Raw genomic sequence first — 16,603 nt, forward strand, 5'->3', positions numbered from 1 at the left:
AGTTGCTCTGGGCGAGTCAGTGAGGGGTGTGGGGGTAAGTGGATGGGAAGGACAGGACTTCATGCTCCTGCAGACTTTATAAACACTGACCCACAAGCCCCTTCCCCTGCTTCCTTCCAACAAGGTCAAAACTAAAACATCGAAGCTGTCAGTGCTGCTCCCTGAACAGGGATGTGGACTGGATTGGTTGGAAGTATCGAGGAGAAACTGGATGCATAAGTCGTAGATGACCATAGCAGTGACTGGCAGGAGGGGGTGAGAGGGGGCCCCAGGATCAGAAGGAAGAAGGGGTCAGTAGCCCCGGGGGGGACAGTCGTGCTGAACCAGCTCAGGGGCTGACTGACTGGGATGTCACCTGTAGACTCAAAACTGAGGCACAGGGAGTGAGAGGGCCTCCACTGCCAAGCCCCACAGACACTGTTCCCCTCAGAGAAAAAGAAATTCCTCCTGAACCACACACCCTTCACTTCTTCCAGGAAATTCCGCTCCGTTATTACCTTATGGGACCACTGTCTACATGCGGACTGTTGTTGCCTGATACCTTGTTGTGCAGCTCGTGGCCGTATGTGAAGGAGTAGGACCCAACTTCTCTTGGGTTGTTCCAGGGGCAGATCTAAACTCTGAGAGGGAAATTACGGGAAGGGGGACTTTCAACAACTGGGGGCTGCCCAAAAGTGGAACCAAGGCCTGCGGAGGCAGTGAGCTCTCCCTCCCTGGAGGCGTTTGGGCAGAGGTCAGACGCCATCTGTCAGGGAGCAGAATGAGGGCTGTGACCACAGGGTCTGAGAAAGGACTGACTGGTGATTCAGTTTGGAGACAGGATGTGCTCGCTCCTGGGCTGGGGGAGGGGGAAGAAGATGAGGGCAACCGTAAAATGCCTTCTCGGCAGGAACCCTGGGTACAGAGCTGGCACCCACCCGAGATCCAGGGTGCAAATCGAAAACCCAGAGGGCAAGCCAGGAGCTCCCAGGAATCCTGCCTTGCCACATCGTGCCAAGCACAGCTGCCCCTCGGGCCTCTCCCTGGGGAAGATGCCGTCCACAACGGCAGGTCAAGGATGCTTTTCCAAGCCTGCCATCAGCACCAGGACCCGCTGCAGGCAAAGGGGGAGGGTCCACAGTGCACGAGGCGGGTCTGTAGACGTGGACCCCACAGAGCCCCTGGCCCAGAACGGCTGCCCGCACGGTCCTTACCTGGCTGCTTCACGGTAACTTCCGTGCGCCCCGAAACTTCCTCTGCCAGCTTGTACCAGGCATAGTTGGGGCTCAGCAGCCATTCTTCCACGTGGCAGTAGTAGCTGCCGCTGTCACTGACCTCAGCTCTCTGGACAGTGAGGCTGAACAGGCCCCCGGACACGTGCCTCTCAAACTGCAGCCTGGCTCGCAGGCCCTCCTCCTCAGCGTAGGTGCCGTACTCGAAGGCGGAGTTGTGCGTGGTTTTGAGGATGAGCTTGCCGTCGGCGTCCGAGGGCTTGTGGACGTACCAGAGCACGGCAAAGTGGGAGTTCTGGCTGGTCTGAGACTTGACGGAGCAGTTCAGCTGGATCGGCCTGTTCTCCACCAGGGTGAGAGTCCTCTTTGATTTGCTCACCTGCAGCTTGGTGACTGCAAAGCAAAGGGGCGCCGATCAGCAGAGGCACCACATACTCCTGCAAACGTGGCCCGTCCCAAACCGCACCTCCTGGCTCCCAGCCTGGTTCCTAAAGGACCAGGCATGGAAGAACGCCCTCCCCAGGATGGCTCGGTGTGAGGAAAGCAGCAGAGAGCTGAGTTCACCCCAAACATGCCCCCGTGTGTCTCTGCTTTGCCTCATCCCCCCCATCCCTTAGGCCCTCAGCATCTCCCCCTGACACACACCACCTCCAGCGAGCGGGATGCAGCTAACACACAAATCTGCCCACATCATTTCCCTGCTTGAAAACTTTAATGGCTACCAACTGCTTTCAAGTTATAAAGAAAAAAAAATTCCTTTTCCCCAGTACAAAGGCCCTCCCACAAGGGTCCTGACTCGTTTCTCGTGACTCACCCCCTCAAGCCTCAACCCCCATGCAGGTTTCCCTGAGCTCTGGTCTCTGCTCAGCCATCCCGTCTGCCTGTCTCCTTCTGCCATCTCCCCTTGGACCCTTCTCTCCACTCATCCTATAGTCTGCACCCCCATTTCCATCCCACTGGGCTAGCCGACCCCCCTCTGTGCTTCCATGAGCACCTGGATATACCTGCAGGCTGGTTTTCCTTACGTCTCTCTTCTAGCCTAGTCTGTGAGCTCCCCAACGGTAGATAGAGATCAAGCTTTTTCTGTTCGATCTGCAAATATGCAGAGTGGGCCCACTCTGTCGCCTCATGAGGCAAAGGGCTGGGGACACCTTGAAGAACGAGGAATAAGACAGTCCTGCCAGCAGCACGTTCTCATCACCGCAGCCCGAGAGCCGGGCACGGTGCCTGGGCTTCAGAAAGCGCTTGTTCGATGTTTGCTGAGAGAGGGGAGCGAGGGGGTGAGCGAAAGCAAGCATGCTGGAGAAACACAGCAGTGGGAAGTTAGAAGTTGCCGGGGTGACCTTGCTGGGGAGTGGGGAGAGGGGGAAGGCTGAGAAAAAATGATGAGCAACAAGACAGAAGAGAGCCAACTCCAGCAATCCTGCTCCAATACCAGAAGGGAGGGCAGGCTCGGAGCACAGCCACCTGCTAATGACTACGCTTGCCTTTCAGGTGGCAACAAGCCACGGTGTAATGAAATATATCTGATGAAGGTAATTTGAGATTGCACCCACTCCGTCATTATTACACTTGGCTCTGCCTCCCTCTACCCACCATCTTCCCCCTACTGAAAAAAGATGTAATTCCTCTTCGTGAGCGAATACCGTTTCCCCAAAAATAGGACCTCGCTGGACCGTCAGCTCTAATGCGTCTTTTGGAACAAAAATTAATATAAGACCTGGTATTATATTATATCATATTATATTATACCCGGTCTTATATTATGTTAAAGTAAGACTGGGTCTTACATTAATTTTTGCTCCAAAAGATGCAGTAGAGCTGATGGTCCAGCTAGGTCTTATTTTCAGGGAAACACGGTAGTAAAAGCATCATTACACCTCCACGCCTCTCTTGACACCTTGCCTTTTGAGACCAAACCACTCACCAGCTGAGAAGAAACCCAGGGCAAGACACACACCCTGCCCAGGAGAGAGAGCTGGCTTCCTCCAGTGGACGTGCCCGGAGGGCAGGCCAGGGCAGGTCGGCCTGGGCCTGTGTCCAGCACCCCTGCTGGTCTCTTGATCCAGACCTAGGGCTGAGCCCACTGGTCGTGCCTGGGCCTCCTCTGCCAGCACCGGTCAGCTGGCTCGCGTAGAGCTTGGTATGGAAAGACAGCATCAAGGTCTGAGTCCGATGTGCCCAGGCAACTGAAACTTTTCAAAGCTCCAGGCTGTCCCTTGGGGGCCCGGATAACATATAGACAAAACTCTGAATAGCTGAGAGGAATTCAGCCAGCTAAGGGATGGCAGGATCCGACAACCAACGCCATTCCTGCAAAACTAACTCTGAGGACACGGCCCTCTCCTGGTGGTAAATCAGGCGACACTCTTCACAAAGACCGCTGAACGCACATACCTACATGCCTCCTTGAGACATCAAGAACACACCAAGCATGGCTTTGAAGGAACTCCCTCGTCCCCATGCCCCACTCTTCTGTCTCCTCTTCCTCTTTTCTCCTGCCTTCTCCCTTCTTCAAACACCAAGTTCTCCAGGGCGCCCTGGACGCCAGGGCCGGGTTTACCAGCAAGCTCCCAAGCTCTGGGAACTAGATTCACATTAGCGTGCCAGTTGACTTTTCAGGTCTGATTCCTGTAATACTTGAACAACCAGGCCTTCTTCAGTCCTTTCCAACCCAAATCACCACACGCAAACGATACGTGTATCAGTGCAAATGACACCACCTGAATTGTCCTGGTCCTTGGCCAAAAAAACTGGGTTGTTCAGTGTGGAGGGGAAGGAGCTCTAAAATGTATTATTAATTGTGGCCAGATTATTTTTGCAACCGTTACTAAGGAAACCTCAATTGCTATAGTAACTGCATATGTTACACCGGAATCCTATGACTAAACTGCAATGCGGTCACATGGTCTGAGGACCAGAAACCAAGGAAGAGAAATGTTTCAAAGCATTTCCGTTTTTATTTTCCTCCGCATGTCAAAATATTGTGAAGTGTTGAAACGCTTGAAAGGGAGGCATTTTTGAAATTTGGTGCATGCCTGGCAGGTGGGTGAGGGGTCAGCTTCTGTTCCGTGCTCGGAATTTCCTCGCACATCTCAAGGGCAGGGAGGACCTTTCCTGAAGCCAGCCTGAGGAGACGGCAGCCTCCATGGTAATTAGGAAGCTCTCTTATCCTGCCCAGTGCTGCCCTGGCAGGCAGGTGGCCTACCTGCATTACCACCTTCCCCCACAGTTAAGAGAGCCTAGCCCCCTTCAGGATCCGAGGGGTTCTCGTCTGCAAGATTAAAAGCACACAGTCTCTAGAAAGAGTTGAGCATGGAGCCCAGTATATAATAAACACACAGTACCTTTTCACTGTGCCCATTTCTTCTTGGTGTCTGGGCTCAGGCCCACGTTCTAAGCTCATTAGATGGAAAACTGTCAAACGTTTAAGGGGCAAACTTACTACTACAAATGCTGTCCATCCATGTCACCAGGTAGCTGGTTAGAAATGCAGACTGGCAGCTCCCCGCCCCCGAGACCTTCTGAATCAGAACCTGCCTTTTCACAGGTAATTCATAAGCACCTTAAAGCCGGAGACACCTTGGACTTGGCTGTGTGTGAGTGAACGGACTTAGAGAGGCCATACCGTGAGAGGTGAAAGCAAAGCGGCTGAGGACTGAGGCTTGATTCATCGCCCACAATGAATCAGCAGGAGGAAGAGGCAGGATGAAGGGTCGGAGAGGCTGTGGGCCGGGCAGGCCTCACCCGCGGGCACAGACTCCAGCTCACACCAGCAGATGCCTTCTCGGGCACCTCACGACTGCCAGGGCCAGGCTGTACTCTGTTTGCAGGAAGGGCCCTTTCTTTCTGCATCTGGAGAGTTTCCTTGCTAGGCCTCTGAGGGAAACGTGGAGAAGTGTGTGTTCTGCATTCCAGGAGAGGCTGTTGTGTTACAGCAAGGGCAGGGAGGTCTGGAGGTGAGAGGCGTCAGAAGGAACAAGCAGAGCAGATACTTCATCAGCCACCCTCCCCACCCTGTACAATCCACCTGGTGTGTGCACTTCCCACTCAGAACTCACTTCTTCCATCAGTAAGGGATTCCCTAAAACCCCACTAGAGCTCAGTGACATGCCGCCTACGATGATGTTAATTTCTTTTTCTGGCTGATGCGTTCGTATCTGTCTCTCGTCCCAAACCAGCTGCAGGCGTGTCAGGGAGTCTGGGAGTCCCATTGATAATGGGGCCACACCCAAGTGAGGGAAGATGGATTGAAGGGCATTCCTTTCACTTGTCTGTCAATTAGCATGTACCTTTTGTTGCCGGGTCACCATGTTCTCTGGCCTGGGCTAAGCCCTTTTCATAGCCAAGCTCATTCCGCCTTTACCAAATCTCAGAGCAGGGAATTACTACTTAGTGCCATTTTGCTCTGAGGCAAGATCCTCCCTTCCTTTTTTAAAAAATTAAAATTTAAAATTTTTTCTCTTTTCTTTCTTCTTATCTGCCCGCTCCCTCCCCTTTGGCCACCATCAGCTTGGGCTCTATAACTATGGGTCTCTGTTTCTGTTTTGTTTGGGTTGGTTCCACAGATAAGTGAGATCATATGATATTTATCTTTGTCTGACTTATTTCACTTAACATAACCTCTAGGTCCATCCATGTTGTCGCAAATGGCAAGATTTCATTCTTTTTTATTGCTGAGTAATATTCCATATACACCGTATTTTTATCCATTCCTCTGTCGATGGACACCTAGGTTGCTTCCATATCTTGGCTATTACTGGAAATGCTGCTATGAACATGGGGATGCAGGTTATGTTTTCCAATTAGGGTTTTTGTTTTCTTTGGATAAATACCCAGAAGTGGAATTGCAAGACTATATGGCAACTCGACTTTTCATTTTCCGAGGAACCTCCACACTGTTTACCATAGTGGTTGCACTGCTTTACATTCCCACCCATGGTGCACAAGGGTTCCCTTTTCTCCACAGCCTCGCCAGCATTTGCTGTTTGTTGATTGACACAGTTACTTTTTCGAAGGTCTTATGTTTCCTCCTAAGTTATATAAGCATCTGAAGGGAAGAGACCATGAGCCCACCACTTAATAGTCATATTAATAAATGGATGGCTGAATAAATATGTGATTGATCTTTTCTCGGTGGTATGAGAATTGTAAAGGAAAGGCATTTATTTGACCCTGATTCTGACGGGAGGGTGAGAACTTTTCAGAAGGCACGTGACACTTAAGCTAGGCCCTGAAAAACAAGTGAGTAGGTAGTGCCCAGGCAGAGGAGAGTGAAAGGGCACCCCAGAGAGAGGGGACAGATGACTACCCTGTGCACTGTATTCAGGGAACAGCAAGGGGTCAGGTGTGGCGGAGGAAGTTAGAAAGGTACGCGTAAGTCTCTGCCGGACTGGGAGCCTGGAGTATGTTCCAGATTCTGACCACCTGTGGCTGTCAGGATGCTGTAGGTACCTGCAGCAGCTCCACCACCCCCACTGGGGGGCTTGTTGAGAGCACAGAATCACCAGTGCCCCAGGTGGGGCGCAGCGTGATGCACGCTGAGCTTGAGAACCACAGGTGCGGTGGTGAGGTGGCCTCAGGTCATTCTGGAGACGGCAGTTTCTGTGCAGTGGTGCGAGCAGAAGCCAGAAGGGAGCAGGTGAGGAGATAGAGGCAGCGAGGGAGGAGAGGGAGAGGAGGAAGACACTGTTTTGTATTAAAGCTCCGCCACAGGAATCAGTAATGTTAGGAATAGAGGCGGACAGCAGAAGTTTCTCAAATTGAGGAAAGCATGTCCGCCAAGAGACTGGGAGAAAATAAAGGGAGGGCTACTGGGGGAGAGAGGGAGGGAGAGGGAGAGAGAGAGAGCCACGCACTCTCAGGGAAGGAGGTGGCAAAGGCACGTACCAGCCAAGCAGTGACCACACTAAGGAGCCCCTGCGTCCTTAGCACCTGCCCTCAGACCCCTGCTCCTTCTCCCCATGGTCCTGCCCTGTTTAAGCCCCTAATCACCTTTCTCACACCTTATACTTGACCTGCACCCGTCTCCCTGCCTCCAGCCTCAGCCCCGCACAGGGAGCACTTCCTAAGCTGCAACCAGGAGCTGGTCACTGGGCCTACAGGCTGCCTGCGGCTGTCCACCATAGGGCAGCATCCCCCCAGGGTCATCATAGACATTGTGGGCAGTCTTCTGTGGCCAGGTACTTAATGAACGAGAGCCAGCATGCTGTGTTTCCCCGAAAATAAGACCTAACCGGAAACTAAGCCCTAGCAGGATTTTTCAGGATGACATCCCCTGAACATGAGCCCTAATGTGTCTTTTGGAGCAAAACTTGATATAAGACCCGATCTTATTTTCGGGGAAACACAGTAGATGTAAACCCCTAGCTGAGGTGACTCCATGCAACAAACTCCACCTCATGTCCTGCGTGACTTTCAAATAACATTCATACAAGGGAAAACTCTGTCTCTGATCCTAGAATGCACTTGTGTTGCACAATCAACACAATAGTGTTTTTGTTGTTGTTGCTGTTTTTGGCTAGTTTTAATATGTGCCAGGGAAAGCAAGGGAGGGTTTCACCTTGCTTTGTTCAGTAGTGTCACAAGACTTGCTCAGGATTTTGGAACCCCTGTCCCAGATGGCAGCGCCGCTTGGGGTGGCAGGGCTGACACAGCTGTGGTCCCAGGGGCAGACGTGCAGCACCGCTGCCCGGCTGGCTGCTGTATCCACCAAAGTGCCTGCCTCCCAGCGTGACCGTCCCTGAGAGCCAACAGGTTAAAAGCCCATTATGGGAGTATGAACGGCTTCCTAAAACATTCCTCCTTTGTTCCACAATTAGGGCATCGTAACAACTTTTAAAGGTTACGAGAGTAGAAATGTTATATTGTCTATGACTTTCATTTTAGAGTAGTAAAGGGACGATTACAAATCGTTGTAGAAAAGGTCTATGTGATCTGAGTATGATCTAACGTCCTAATTGCTCAGTTTTGAATATTCTGATTTCACAGTTACATAATCCTATCTGCTGAACACTGGTCTCGGCACTTTATAGATATTAACGATTTGTCTTTCGCCAGCCCCATGCAATAAATACGATGACCTTCAATTTTATACAGACACGTACCCAAGGTCACACCGCAGGTAAATGGTAGAGCTGGGATTCAAAACCAGGCTGGTCTGTCCTTGCTTTTAACCATCACGGATGGTGACCCTCCATGCTTCTGGGTATAAAAGGGGCTCCCCTGGCCCTTGCCAACCCGCCTGGGAATGAACCCCTTCAGCCCCTGGCCCACACACGAAGCCGGCTCTACCCCTGAAGCGGTTCCCTGAACTTCTGTCTTCCCAAGGCCCCGAACAGCCGGAGGCAAGAACTGTGAAACACCCATCTCTGCAGCCGCAGTACCCAGCATGGATAAAGGCACACAGTAGGTACTCAGACATGCTTGCAGAAGGCACTGGGAGGGAGGAGCAAGGAGAAAGGAGCAAAAGACTGGAGGTAGAAACAGCTAATTAGGAGTGACCAGACATGCCCTGTCTGCAGCCAGAGCAGGACCCTAGCTCACTGACTCCTAACAGGTGCACCTCAAGTCACCATGACAACGAGGCCCGAGGGTAGCAGAGGGCTGGGGGCTCCTCCAGGGTTCTTGCCCTCATGCTTGCTCCATCTCTGAGCCTGGTGCACATGGGGTGGAAGGCGAACCCCATGTTACATTCCCACCAGGAAAACAGGATGAGGCAGCCTGTCACCTACTAGACGGTGACAAGGAGAGCCACTGTCACATGCCCTGGACTCACAGAAGTCAAAGAAAAAGCCCTCAGCTCTCCCAGTCTGCTAGGTCAGCAGTAAGAAATTGGAGAAAACGGATTTGGCAGCATCCAGAGGGTATTAAATATTCATCCTGACTACCCATCAGTCAAATCCCAGCAGAATAGACCTCCTGACAAGTCGGCTTTCTACACCGGAGGCTGTCCTCCTGGAAGCCTGTTTATTGCTTTGTCAATTTTAATGTGCAATCCTTAACAGGCAGACCAAGGTATGGTCATAAACATTTGCAAAATGAGTGCTGACATTTCCCTTATCGCTTCTGTATTTAGGAATATGTAATTGGAGGGTGTCTCTGGTGCTAAAGCAAATCAGAAGGAAGCAAAGGGATGCTTCGAAATTAAAAGAGAAAAGGATTGATTAAGAACTAAGAATCGAATACGCTGAACTGGCTCACAGTCTTGCCTACATGCCCCTCGGGGGTCATACGCTGTGATCAGTGGGAGGAAGGCCGGGTGAAATGAGCAACAGAAGGGGAGTGATGGCTTTTCTCGAAGATTTCCTTGACGATGTACATATGGCATTGGAAGCACGTACATAGAATGGTCAGTAATAGATCCACAACAAGTAGATCGTGCCATCCAGACAGAGATTCCAGTGAATCAAATACCTGCGACGTGGTCAGGTCAATAGGTGGCTCTGGCAAAGACTGGTCTTGGGCACAGACCACACAGAACCTTCTTGGGAGCAGATGACATCAGCAGTGGAAGACTGAGAAAAATGGACCAGCACGAGTGAGCCAACAGTCCCTGGGTTTCTATTTGATTCTGTTAGACTAAGCATATTCGACAAAATAGTCTTAAGAGGGGTTGGTGGCCAGGCAGTGGGGGGAGTTCCTATGGCAGACAGCAAAGCAGGGGTAACAGTCTGTGTTTGGAGGGGCAAGGTGTGGAGGGAGAGTAGAAAAGAAGGGAAGCCAGCACTGGTTTTGAGCGCCGATGTCCCCAAGTTTTGGAGCCATCTTGTGGCAGAAATGAGAAGAAACAGAGGAGAGAGAGGAGGCACAAATTAAACCCCTGCTATGGCAAACTGTGTCTTGAGGCACCTCTACGGGTACCTCGTGACCCCAACTTAAAAAAACGAATTTAAGTATTTGCTAAAGGGGGTCAGGAAATCAGGGATGGCAAACCAGAGAAAGGAGAGATTAAATAAAAGTACAAGGTACTAAAGAAGAGTCCTGAGAAGAAAAAAAAATTGTTTATAAAATACCACAATAGCATAAAATTAAGAGCTTGGACTCAGGAGCCAGATTGCCTGTCTGGATTTGAATCTTGTCTCTGCCACTTGCTATGGGTCACTGGATAATTTATTTAACCTCTATGTCTCTGTCCTCATCTAGAAAAACCTCTGTCAGTGTCCTCGTCTACAAAATGGGTGAAACGGTACCCCTCACAGCATGGATTAAGTAAAAGCTAAGTAGGTTGTTACTACACGTAAAACCTTCAGCATAGTGATGGGTACACAAGAAATGCTCAATCAATATTAGCTGCTATTGTTGTTACCACAACTGCCACCAGGGCCGAATCCTCCTCACCAGTCACCTACAAGGAGTGACCTCTTCTGTGAATGTGATGGCTGACGGAAGCAGAAGGAATGATTTCTGATGATATGGCCTTAAAAACAGGTCCCCTTCCATTCATGTCATGTGAAGTGACCTGAGGGGTCTCTGGTCCCGCTCCCCACATAAGAACCCAGGATATGGCTAGGCCAAAACGGAACACCCACTGAGCCATAGGTAGGGGAGTCACACCACTATAGTCTCACTGGAGGCTGGATCCACATGACCTGCAACCTGCTGTCTGCTTCTCTGCCTGCCAACCGACTGACTAACCAACCAACGCAGCCGTGGCAGTTATATCAGTGGCTAATTGGCTAACTGGTTACAGGTGATGGTCAATTAGCCACAGCTGATGGCCATCTACTACCCGAGCCACCTTCTCTCCACATGAGCCTGGAAACTGCTCTCTGGGGCTCTGTCCCCACAGTCTACCCCAACTGCTCTTTAAAAAGGCCCACTTGGGTTCAAATCCCAACTTCCCCCTCACTATTTATTTGACTTCGGCAAGTCAGAACCCCTCTGAGCCTCAGTTACTCTGTTTATAAAATGGGAATGGGACAGCTTCCTCCTGGGGTGGCTGTGACGCTGAAGGGAGATAATACACACGACGTACCCAACATGGCCTCTGGCACAGAGTCAGCCCTCAGGTATCTTTCCACTTCTCCTTCCCCCAGAACAAGAGCCCCGAGCACCAACCAGAGTGTGTGGGGGGAAAAGCAAAACGAACATGAAGCTCTCTGGAAAATATTAAGTGCTAAATGTATCAATATTTAATAAAGGAGAGAGTAACACTTAAGGGATGCATTCTCCCAGCGGGCGCCCCAGCCACTCCCTGCGTGTGCATGGCCTCAGCCCCGACCTCCGCTCTCTGCAGCCTCCAGAGGACCCCGAGAGTACATTACTACACACCTCTGGGCACAGGCCTTACAACAAACAGCTCAGCAGACAGCACTCCCGTTTTCCGCCAGCCGCGGCTCCTTCTGGCTTTACAGTGAAAACACAAACAAACCCACTCAGCCTCAGCCACACCAGACACAAAGACAGTCCTCAGAGCAGATCCGGAGTCTCCTAACTCTCCAGATACTTTTTCTACCGAGGAGGCAATCAAACGGCATGATGGGAAACGGAGCTGCACGGAATCAGAGACACCTGGCCTCCAACCTCAGTTCCAATCTCAGGGTCCCACTTACCCAGCTGGCTTGCCTCCTCAACTTTACTTGGGGGGCCTTGGTTTCCTCCTGGGGAAACCAAAATGGGATACAAACATCTACAGGATTTCATTGCTGGGTGGACTGGAAAAGACAACAGAAGTACCAAGCACAAAGCCTGGCACCCAAGAGAGACTTGAACGCATATTTGTCCCTTATGCCCTATAGGAACACCACCAACTGATCAGAATCCAAATAACTCGAACCTTCGATGAGTGAACTGCTTATTCTTCCCTTCAGTGCTCCAGGCTTAGATTCCAAGTCGCAACAGAAACATGCAAATATGAGGGATTTGTTCAAAAAGGCAATGTCAGGCAAGGTCCTGGGGTCAGCATTTCCTGTGCCTGCGACGCCGCAGAACCCTGCAATGGGTACTACAGCTCACGACCCTGACCTTGAGGGCCAGATGAGACTGCGAGAGGTGCAATTACTGTTACGATGGTCTACGCCGTACGGCAGGCCAGTGCATCCCTTGGCACTTTCCACAACGAGGGCTCACACGAGATGGGGTCTCTGCTTAACCCTCCATTACCCTGAAAATCCACTTAAGCCAAACAGCCTCTTCCCTGAGCATCGTGTCACCTAGGTTTCAGCTCTAATTGGCCAAGGAATGGTCCATTTATACAACTCACTTGTTGCAAACTCTGGTAGAGAACAGGACTCTTATGGGGGTTAAGAAGAGGTGAAGGGGAAACTCAGACATTACTATTCGGTGACCTCACGTTGCTGGAAACAACGCTGTCATCGTCTGAAGTGGCCGGGCAGACGGGGTTGGGTACTAACCATGGCTGTGAGCGAGCAGGCAGAAAAACGCTTTCTGCAAGGTGTTCAAACCACCTTCACAAAGTGGGTGTGTCAGACGGTCAGAAAGAGTCTGTCAAGTCACCTCTTGCCCAACCCCCAACCTTGACTGTGGGGTTGCCTGCACACTCCTATTCTGGGGCCAGGCAACAGGAGGGATGCAGGACCATGGCCTGGGCTCCCCCCACACACACACCCCCAGCTGCTAACCTAGCAGAGACCCAGGAAACCACAGGGACAGATACCCAGGAAACCATAAGCTCGGCACGTACTTAACCATGCCCCTGTGTTAGGGGAAGGGCCTGATGAAGGCAAGAGTGTTTGCAGGAAACCCCCCTGACTAGACCCCAAATTCCTGCACCCTCACCACCTGCTGTGAGAGAAACTCAGCTCCATGGGAGAAGGGACGGCCTGGGTCAGGGAAACAGCAGAGGAGAAAGGCAGGCGAGGATTCAAATCCTGGCTCCACTATTCACCAGCTACGTGAACCCACGCTAGTCACTTAATCTTTCCTGGGATTGCTGTGAAATTGCAATAAAATAAGTGACCCTAAGCATCTAGCACACAGTAGAGCCTCCGTCAGGGAGCTCAGTAAGCTCCGTCTTCCCTCTCCCCTCTGAGATTCCTTCTCTGCCAACGGGACAATAGTACCCCACCCACATCACTGTTGAAAGGATTACAGGAGATGACATTAAGAAACAGAGCTTCTAGCAAAACAGTCGACCTGGACACTTCACAAATGCCAATGTCTTCACCCCCACCCCCACCCCAGGGAACTGTTCTCAATTAAAGGATTCTGAAGAGACACGACAACTAAAAAGGACGTGTGAACCCTGATTGGATCCTGGTTTAGAAGAAGAAAAAACTATAAAGGGGATTTGGGGCAATTGGGGAAATGTTGGTACAGTCCTACAATCGTGTTAATTCCCGTCTGACAATGGTGTGTGGTCAGGTAGGAGAGTGTCCGCAGGACACGCGTGCTCCAGTCTGTAGGGGGAAATGACCTGACGTCATCAACTGACCCTTAAATGGTTCAAAAACAACAACAAAAAATACCCACAGGGAGAGTGAACAAGTTCCGTAAGACATTAACAACTGGCCATCGAGAAAGGGGACCATAATTCTTGCAACTTCCTACAGATTTGAAATTTCTCAACATCAAAAGCAGCGACGCCCTCCGAGGGCCAGATGTGGGGGGACGCTCTGTCCCCACCTCGTGTCCATCATGCAGCCCAGGCACAGGCCCCTAGCCGCTTACCTGGCTGCAGGACCCTAATCTCCAGCAGGTTGGAGGTCCTGTCGGCCAGCCGTGTCCAGGAGTTGTTGTAGTTTCGCCACCACAGCTCTGCCACACACTGGTACTTGCCCGCCTCCGTGTCACTGGCGCGGCTGATGCTGAGACGGACGTTGTTGCTGGACTCGGCCTTCTCGATGGCCGTTCGGGTTCTGAAGCTGGAGGACCGATCCCCCCACTGGACCCCTCCATCCCGGGTAAAGGTCACCAGGTCATGGAACTCCACGGTGCCCACTGGCTGGAACCGCCACGTCACCGACACGGGGACCCGAGCTGGGTAATGGGGTTTGATGATGCACTGCAGGTCAAAGGAATCACTGTAGGTGACCCCCGGCGTGCGGGAGATGGCTGTGACCGCGAAGCCCGTTTCTGGAGAGAGAGCAGAGAGACTCAAGCCAGAGGAGACACCTGGCTTTCTCAGGGCAGGGTCAGTTGGGAAGGTGGCCATGTTCCTCTACTTGGGGCCACCACTCCTGCTGCGTGGCTTTGCTTTCCCGGCCAGCATTCTTACAACTCCCCTCCCACCACCCAGACCCAGGCGTGGTAACAGCGCCCAGCTGTTGCCGGTCTCCAGGTGCCCCATCATGCACTGTGGGTGCCCTGCCCACACTTCCATAGAGCGTTCCTTCAACTAAACCCTTTGAAGGTGCCTTCTGTTGCCTGCCAGGACTCTGACACAAGTCAGGGTAAGATGCTTCACCTGGGAGCAGTCTCCCCAGCGGACGCACTGAAAAGGTCCCAGCCGCATACTTACCAAGAGCCGTGATGGAGACGGGGGTGCTGGCTCGGCGCTCCCCCACGATCTGCCACTCGCCGTCCACCGCCCGCACCCATTCGGTCACGTGGCATTCGTACTGGCCCTCGTCCTCCTTCCTGCTGTTGAAGATGTTCAGGCTGAAGGTGTTGGGCTGCACCTGCTCCATCTGGACGGCCCCGAAGCTGCTGCGCTCCCAGTAGGACGCGCCCGACTGCACGGTACCGTCCCGGTCCAGCCACATGATGTTGCTGCGACGATTCTGCCTGTCCACCAGCTGCCAGATGACAGAGAAGCGGCCCTGCGGCCGGCCTGCCGTCCGGACGCTGCAGGAGAAGTGCAGGTTCTCGCCCTCAAGGATGATGCTGGCATTGCTGGTCACCTCCACGAAGATGCTGCTCTCTGGGGAGAGGGAGAGAGTGCCACGCTGGGGCTTTCCGGTCTTGACGGCGCCCTCCCCACAGATGTACAAGGAGGATGGGCGCAAATGTCATCCTCTTCACGTGCAGTGAACCTTGGAGGATAAAAGCACTCTGGCGCGTGCTGGTGTCAGCCCTGGCTGGTTCTGGGTATTGCTTCCCAAGGTGTTAGCTCTGATAACCTAGCAGGTCTTTTGCTATGTACAGGGGACTAGGAGGATGAGGGTCTAAGACCTGGGACCGAATCAGAACCTGAGGGCGACAACATGATGACGTTAGGCTTAGGGCACAAGATGATTTATCAGGTCATCTGTTCAGCTGGGGTGCAGGGATTTTCAATTTGGATTTTCAGTAAGTTGAATTACTCAGACATTCTACGGCACCTCAATCGGCCCACCAATTGGTGCTACAGCAGTAAGATAAAAACTGGCCTCCAAACCCTGCCATTTGAGTCCTTCAGGCCAATATTAGGAAGTAGAAAAAACAAAATGATGGGAAGTATTTGGAAGATAATGTGTGCTTAGCTGTGGACAATAATGAGCACAGATGGTCTACTTTCGCAGAACGTGAGGGGAGCGAGCTTTCGTATTTTCATTAACGCCGAGGACTAGAACAAAGCCACAGGCTCACTACCCTGCCTGTCCACACTCAGCCCTGGGGTTCCAGGGCTCTTGACCTTGAAACATTCTGCCAATCAAAGTTGGGGGTAAGGATTTAACTCCCTTTGCTCTTTTGCTACTCACTTAGCTATATGAACTCACCCAATTGAATTATTTAAACTCTACCTACCTTCTTCCGTAAGACAGGGAACGTGTAATATATCTTGTGCAGTTTTTAAAAGTATCTGAGGTCATGTACGTAAATCACTTAACAGTGTAGAAGGTTTTTAAAAACTGGTCACCACGATCATGATTCACTGTACGATTCCCACTTCTTTGTTTTTATAAATGTCATGGATATTCTAAACTATCGTAATCACGCCCATATTATTTTGTATAATCATCTATATAGAGTTCAAAAAGCCGTAAGTATGAAAGAACACAAAATGCCGTAACTAACTTGGTTCCAATGTTCTGGGCACCACGCACGTGAAGCACACACAACAATTTTAAATCGATCAATTAAATCGAATCCCAGATTAAGAGGCACAGCCAATTACAGAGGGGAGATACACACATACCCACGACCATGCATTTGAATCAATCTTTCCTCCCTTCCATTTCCCCCGCAGGCAGAAACAGGCAAAGAGGAGCATTGAGCCTCTGCATGAGGCTCTTATTATGGTGCGGATGCCGCTCCCCAGTCTGGGTTGGCATGTTCCACGTGAAAAAAAGGTCTGGACAAGGTGGGGAATGGGATTTTCCCAGGAGCCACACCAAGGGGATTCATGAAGATAATAAAGCTCCGGCTGAGCCAGCATCTATAGCACTAGTGGCTACAAACATGGGCTTGGAGGTAGGCAAGCCTGAGCTCTCACCCTGTCATCTTGGGTTCTTACCTAAGCTACCTAAGCTTCGATTGCTCATGTGCAAAATGGAGAGACTAACAGTTCC

General features: G+C 51.4%; 1 protein-coding gene across 4 annotated transcripts in view; it reads right to left on the reverse strand.

Annotated features, from left to right (window-relative positions):
* The window catches only part of IGSF3 (immunoglobulin superfamily member 3), an 88,849-nt gene that overhangs the window by 12,761 nt on the left and 59,485 nt on the right, over positions 1–16,603 (reverse strand). For all 4 annotated transcript variants that reach the window (XM_074318415.2, XM_074318414.2, XM_074318413.2 and 1 more), the window contains 3 exons: positions 14,632–15,033; positions 13,842–14,246; positions 1,194–1,604 (listed from right to left, as the gene is read on the reverse strand). In XM_074318415.2, the coding sequence (XP_074174516.2) occupies positions 1,194–1,604; positions 13,842–14,246; positions 14,632–15,033 (1,218 nt within the window). The remainder of the gene's footprint in view (positions 1–1,193; positions 1,605–13,841; positions 14,247–14,631; positions 15,034–16,603) is intronic.

Source organism: Rhinolophus sinicus, chromosome 7 (assembly GCF_057876585.1).
Source record: "Rhinolophus sinicus isolate RSI-liver-muscle chromosome 7, RSI-T2T, whole genome shotgun sequence".
NCBI lineage: Eukaryota > Metazoa > Chordata > Mammalia > Chiroptera > Rhinolophidae > Rhinolophus > Rhinolophus sinicus.